Source organism: Neophocaena asiaeorientalis, unplaced genomic scaffold (genome assembly GCF_003031525.2).
Source record: "Neophocaena asiaeorientalis asiaeorientalis breed wild unplaced genomic scaffold, Neophocaena_asiaeorientalis_V1.1 scaffold242, whole genome shotgun sequence".
NCBI lineage: Eukaryota > Metazoa > Chordata > Mammalia > Artiodactyla > Phocoenidae > Neophocaena > Neophocaena asiaeorientalis.
In genome coordinates, this window is record NW_020172451.1 from 5,946,982 (window position 1) to 5,953,908 (window position 6,927).

The following is a 6,927-nucleotide window of genomic DNA, read 5'->3' on the forward strand; positions in this document are numbered from 1 at the left end:
TGTGTGTGTGTGTGTGTGTGTGTGTGTGTGTGTGTGTTTTATAAAACCATGAGTTCATACCAGTACCTCCAATTCAGTACCTCAGTATTCGTTCTAACTTTTTTTTCCATGTTATTTTTCCATGTTTCTAAATATCTTGTCCCATGACGCATTCAGCTCCCTTTCTCCTTAACTTATCTTCTCAGTCAGTTCCCTTACTTACTCATCAGTTTTGCTTACATAGGCAATGCAGCCAACCACGCTGGCTCTCCTCAGCCCAGCATCCCTGTATACTCAGCCCCCAGGCCCCTGTCACTCCCCCAGCCCCTCTGCACCTGAGCCCCACGTCCTCAGGTGCCAGCTCCGCCACACGGGGAAAGAAAGGGGAGCTTGGTGTGGACGAAGTTGACTGTGGGGCATCTAGGAGGCCGTTGGTACACAGGCCGAGGGCCCAGGGCTGGAGGGCGGCACGTGGAGCAGAGAGGGGACGAAAGTCCCTGCAGAGACGCTTACGAGAGGGCTGAGGCGAGGGGTCTGCAGGGGACCCTGAGTGGCAGCAGCCAGGAGGGCGCATGAGACCAGGGCAGGGTCCTCACAGATGACCGCCGCCTGGCTCCTCTGGGATGGGTCTGGGCCCCTCTGTGCCCCTGGAGCCACAGGGGCGAGAGCTGGGCCCTATGTGGAAGGACAGAGCCTGGGCTTGAGGCATCAGCAGACAGACGGCCAGACCGCCTGGCCGCATCTCCCCACCTCTGCCCCCAGCAGTCTCTCCACATTGCCTCCGCAGTGGCCTGCGGGCCTGGCACCTACTTCAGCGGAGAGCCAGGCCAGTGTGTGCCGTGCACGCCGGGGACCTACCAGGACGGGAACGGCCAGCTCAGCTGCACGCCGTGCCCCAGCAGCGACGGGCTCGGCCTGGCCGGTGCCCGCAACATATCCGAGTGTGGAGGCGAGTAGGGGCCCTCCCTGCAAAGAGGAGCGGGGGGTGGGGGAACAGGGCACCTCCCGTCTCCACCGAGGTTCCCAAGGCAAAGGCCCGGGTGCCTCGTGGTCTTTTGTAAAGCTCTTTGCCGTTTCCAGAGCCTGTCAGGACTTCCACGCAGCTGCACTTACAAAGTGCGTTGCAGACCCACAGTGCATGTGTCAGAGTGCGTGGCGGTGAGCCGGCGCTGGGCTGCACTTGGTGCCTTTAAAACTGCACCATGCAGGTTGGAAAGGACTTTACAGTTTACCACTTGCTAATTTACAGGTCAGCTTATAGCGGAGGTACGTAGTGCTTTATAGTTGACCAAACACGTGACACCTCATGGGGCACCCATCCTTGCCGAAATGCTTTGTGGAGTGCGGCCAGATACTTGGGGGAGAACTGTGCTCTACACAGAGAACTTTACACTTGGCCTGTGGATGGTCTGCAGAGCGCTTTTTCAACTTACCGAGCACAATTTGGTTTGCAAAGAGCTTTTCCATTTACTTACCCCCACTTAACCTCATCTGCGAAATGGGCGTGTAGCCTTCCCCCCATCAGCCTCCCTTCCCGGGCCATTGTGGGGCTCACCCAAGAGAATGGATGGGGAAAGGTGTGCTGGTGAGTGGGACCCTTAGGGTGGCGGAGACCTCCAGCCTTCTCTGGGGGACAGAAGAGATCAGAGCCCAGCCCTGAGTCCCTGCAGGCTGGCCCCTGTCCCCTCCAGGAGTGTGGTCTGTGCCCCAGGGGAGGTAGTACCTGTCAGAGAGCACAGAGAGGCCACTGAGGGAGCAGAGAATTCCAGGGTCGGGGCTGAGAAGGCACTAAACCCATGCCTCGCTCAGCGCCGGAATACCCTCTACATCCTGGCTTCTTGCTGGAACGTGTTGTCTCCTCCCTTTGTCCCAGCTGTGCCCTAGGGACCTCACAGGTCCCCTCCCTCCGCTCAGGCCCAGCCAGGCAGATAGACAAGGCAGCATCAGCCTGGAGCTTAAGAGCCCCAGGTCCTCATGTGAAGACAGTGTGGCCCGCCCCCTGGGCAGAGCCCCCTAAATAAATGGCCTCCGTGACCTCCCACCTCCGCATGTGGTGTCGCAAGGCCACTTCTCAGCCCACGGCCCTTCTAGCTGGTGGGAGGAGAAAAGCCAGGCCTGACCAAGACCACACGACCCCCGCCTTGGTGCCTTGGTGCCTTTCCCAGGACAGGTGAGGGCTGAGCTGAGCGCCGTGCCTGGACCGAGGCGCCCTGCCCCACAGCCTGAGCCGTGACCTCTGACTTGCAGGCCAGTGCTCTCCAGGCTTCTTCTCCACCGACGGCTTCAGGCCCTGCCAGGCCTGCCCCGTGGGCACGTACCAGCCTGAGCCTGGGCGCACGGGCTGCTTCCCCTGTGGAGGGGGACTGCTCACCAAGCACGAGGGCACAGCCGCCTTCCAAGACTGTGAGGCCAAAGGTGAGGACTCCCCCACGCACCCCTCCGCTCAGGGTCAGTTTCCCTGGATGCCCCTCATTTCCTGCCCTGGCAAACCTCCACGGTCAGAGGAGGAGCCTGGAGCCTCAAGCAGTGGACGCTGGTGACGAGCTCTGTGCCGCACACGGGGACAGGGACGGCGGGGGTCCAGCACAGGCCTGCCTGAGGGCTCGGATGAGAGAGCCAGGCAGGCGCTGAGGCTCCAGCCTGGAGCTCTGAGCCCCCCGCCGCCAGCTCCTCAAGACACTGGGGAGGCTTTGAGCGGCACTGGGAGGAAGGTTGGGAGGGGAGGAAGGTGAGGAGGGGCAGTGGGGTGAGGTCAGAGGTCAGAGGTCGTCAGGGCTGCCAGGGCCCTGCAGTGCGGCCCCTCCTCCCCTCCACACCACCGAAGCTGCACCGCCGCCCCAGGCTCGACTCTCCACGGAGGGACAGTCCTCCCCACCTGCTGATGGCCCGACATACAGACTCTGAATCTCCCCCAGCTCTCCAGCCCACCTCCCCCGGCTCCTGCCAGGTTTTCCCCCCTTTACCGTTAGCCTCGCAGGAGTGTCTGGACTCCACTTCCTCTCCTCTCATTCTCTCCGAATCCCCGCCAGCCAGTCCGACTGTCACCGCACTACACCCGCCCAGCGTTCGCTCCCATCAAGGCGGCCCACAGGGTCCCTGAGTTGCTGGAGCCCAAGTCAGTTCTGTCCACGTCTCCCGAGACTGGGACGTGGCCCCCTTGGGGCGCTCTTCCTGCCGCTTCTCCGCCTGGGCCCCAGGCGCCGCTCAGCCTCCCCCAGCCCCGCCCCCAAGTGCTGGGCCGTCCCAGGACCCTTGCACGCGCTGCTCTTGAGTCTGGATAAACTCATCTCCTCGCTTTAGGTAGCATCTCTGCACGGGTGCCGCCAGCTTGTTTCCCGTCCAGCCTCTCCCCTGAACTGGACTCTGCCCTCCCGCCCTCTGCCCTACCAGCCCGAGTTTGGCCAGAACCACAGCTCCACATCGTATCTAACAAGCATCTCAGATTCCACGGGTCCAGGCTCCCCTCCGGTGCACGGCGGCTCTTCCTGCCAGGTGCTCACGGGAGCCTTGGCGTCACTCTAAGCGCTCTTTCCCCCTCACCTCACACCCAGTCTGTCCGCAGCCCCTGCAGCTCTAGCTTCTGAACAGCCCGACTGCGCCTCCCCTGGCGGTCCAGTGGTTAAGACTCCGCACTCCCACTGCCGGGAGCACGGGTTCGATCCCTGGTCGGGGAACTAAGATCCTGCATGCCGCGCAGCGCAGCCAAAAATAAAATAAAAAATAAACAGACGCAGAGTGACCCTGACCCAGGCCACCGCCACCCCTCCCCGATGGCCCTGGCCTGGCCTGCCTGGGCCTCCACCCCCCCCTCCCCCAGAGCCCACTCCCAGTGCAGCAGCCGGGGACACGGGGCAGCTCCAGGTGGCCTTCCTCTCTCAGAGGAAAGCCCAGCCCTCACCGTGGCCCCCGACCTCTGCTCCGGCCACAGCTGGCACAGACACGGCCCACCTCCGGGCCAGCTCCGCACTCTTCGGGTCTCCACGCCGGTCCCCTCGGTGCCGCCTTCCCTCGCCTCCCTCCACAGCCGGCCCTACGGCATCTCACTTTCCGTTTATCATCCCCAGTGGAGGGACAGACGGGCATCCCACGCAGCCGGAGTACGATGTTGGCCCCGGGGCACGGCTCGGTCTGCCTGGCTCGCTGCTCAGAACCCGTGGTCCACAGCACACCCTGCACTGTTGCGGGCAGGGGCAGGGAGCAGAGGGATCGGCCACTCAGGGACTGGGCGTGGGTGGTGGAAGGTTACCGGGCAATGGGGAGGGGCCCTGAACTCTGTGCTGAATCAGCCCTCAAGGGCAGGGAGCCCCGGGGAGAATGCCGCCTGCCCTTTCCCACCGGTCCCCCCCCCACCACAGTGCACTGCTCCCCCGGCCACCACTACGATACCACCACCCACCGGTGCATCCGCTGCCCTGTCGGCACCTACCAGCCCGAGTTTGGCCAGAACCACTGCATCACCTGTCCTGGCAACACCAGCACAGACTTCGACGGCTCCACCAACGTCACACACTGCAAAAGTAGGTGCTGCTTTTCCCACGGCCGAGGAGCTGCGGGTGCTGGGAGGGGACTGGGGGCAGGTTGTGAGGGCAGGGTGAGCCCTGACCTCAGGTCGTGTCCGCAGTGACACGGACCGGGAGGCCGGTGACTCCTCCCTGGCCCGTCACATCCGCACATGCACTCGGTGGGACACCCTGGTGTGGAGGGTGCGGCCGGCTTGGCCGGCCCCCTGCGCTCCACGGAGCGACCCGATCGTGCCGTGGTTGGTCGGTTCCCACGGCTCACCTGAGCCTCAGTGCCAGGCCAGGCCCCCCTCCAGGCTCTGGGTCTGCGGAGGGAAAAGTCAGGGCCCATGCCGAGAAGGCTTGTGGGGCAGCCGCCCGCGCCAGACGCTGCAGCTCTGAAGGCACAGGGTGCTCGGGGTGTACCAAGGGTGCCGGCGGAAGAGGGAGACCAGACGGCCGCCCTGTGTCTGTAGGAAGCCCCGTTTTAGCCAAAAGAAACGTGGCAGCGTAAGACGATCTGGGAAATAGGTCATCTCCGAGCCCCTCACCAGCAAGCCCAGAGGGTGCTGTCTTTAGGGATCTCTCATTCACTGTTCAGAGCCCTTTAGGGCATACGTTCTGGTATTTTACCCTTTCCCTAATCACTTTCCAGCCAGTGACTCCTTTCCTGGGCTGCTGGTCATGTTTGGAACAGCCTGATGGCCCGTGAAGGAGATTTAATCCTCGACGTGGACGCCATCCCCTCTTCCCCGGGCTGCCCCAGCTGGGCTCGCGGCCTCCTGCGGCAGCTCAGCACAGGCAGGGTTTTAAGTGTTTAAACGTCCTAATGAGGAAGAGTGGGGGAAAAGTGGGAGGGAAGCTTCTGGAATGATAAGGTGAAAATGAAATGTTTCCCAGAAATTTTGATGTGCGGAGATCTTTAAATGAAAATGTGTGAGAAAATTATGTATATTTAGTATTTACACTCAGTTTTCTTTGCATAACTTCCTTTATGCAGTTAAGCTAGGAACCGTTTAGCTCATAAAAAAAGTCACGTTTGGCCTCTTTGAGGATGCACGGCTTAGCTAGACTTGCAAAGGTGGGGAAGCATATCTCTTGCTGGTCCCTGAGCCTGCCTGCTCCCTGGGGAGGGCCATACCTGGCACCTGGCGGGCACTCAGGGGATGTTGAACAAAGGGTTGCACAGACGAGTGAGTGGAGAGAAAGGGGACATTGGGGCACACTTGGCCTTGGCGGAGACACAGAGGAGAGCACGGGCTGGCGGGGAGCTGGCAGCAGCGGGGGCATGGACGTGCCTGCCGGCGGGGCGAGCAGCTCCAGGCAGGAGGCCAGGACGAGGCCCGGCCGCGGAGGTCCAGATGAGGCAGCCCAGGATGGAGGCACCCGGGGCTGGGCCTCCGAGAACCAACACGGAACGAGGACCCGCCCCCTGCTGAGAGGTCCCCGAGGGAAGACCGGCCTGGAGCCTGGCCTGCTGGCGGGGAGGACCGGGTAGAGGGGGGCCAAAGAGGGGGCAGAGCACCTACCAGCCCTGCCCTGGGCCGCCAAGGCTGCTGAGGGCCAGCCGGGCCTGACCAGGGCACGGGCCGTGGTGCCCACAGACCAGCACTGCGGCGGCGAGCTTGGCGACTACACGGGCTACATCGAGTCCCCCAACTACCCTGGCGACTACCCGGCCAATGCCGAGTGCGTGTGGCACATCTCGCCGCCCCCCAAGCGCAGGATCCTCATCGTGGTCCCCGAGATCTTCCTGCCCATCGAGGACGGGTGTGGCGACGTCCTGGTCATGAGGAAGAGCGGTACGTGCCGTCCGGTGGGGAGGCCTCAACCACACGCCCACCCTTCCCCCGCGGCACAGCTCTGCGGGGCACTCACCTCTGACCCCAGGGGCTGGGCTTTCCAGAGCTGTGTGGAAAGGTCCGGAGAGCTTAGGGTGTGTCCTAAGTGTGGGAATCAGGACCTGGTCAGGTGTGGTCTCGATGCTGACCACAAGCCAGTCTCTCATCCCATTTCTCCCGCATCCTGCCACACCGCCCAGGGTGAGCCTCCAGGAGCACCCCCTGCCCTGCAGGGCCTCGTCCCCACTCTGTGCTTGGAGGGGTGGTGAAGGGCCAGCCTGTGCACTCACACAGGGCACCGCTCCCCTGCTCTGTGAGCTGCAGCCTCCCAGCTCCCCACCCCCATGGGGCCTCTGGGTGAGACTTTGAGCGATGGGCCAGCCCCTTAGCAGTGGGTGGGCACGAGCGCCTGCCCAAATGGCCACGGCAGCGAGAAAGGTGGGGAGCCCTGAGACCCCCCCAGGGACTGGGTAGAACCCATTATGGCCTGTGACTCGGCTGGGGACCTCGCTGCTGTGCTAAGGCCGCAGTGCCCCCAGGGAGCAAGCTCCAGGTCAGAATGTTAGGGAAGAAGGAGGGGGACAAGACAGACACAAAAATGTGTCCAC

At 62.9% G+C, this 6,927-nt stretch overlaps 1 protein-coding gene across 1 annotated transcript in view; it reads left to right on the plus strand.

Moving 5' to 3' along the window:
- Positions 1 to 6,927, plus strand: part of SCUBE1 (signal peptide, CUB domain and EGF like domain containing 1) — a 169,923-nt gene that overhangs the window by 158,464 nt on the left and 4,532 nt on the right. Inside the window, 4 exon segments of the mRNA XM_024737402.1 lie at positions 767 to 928; positions 2,227 to 2,394; positions 4,335 to 4,496; positions 6,083 to 6,280. Coding sequence (XP_024593170.1) covers positions 767 to 928; positions 2,227 to 2,394; positions 4,335 to 4,496; positions 6,083 to 6,280 — 690 coding nt within the window.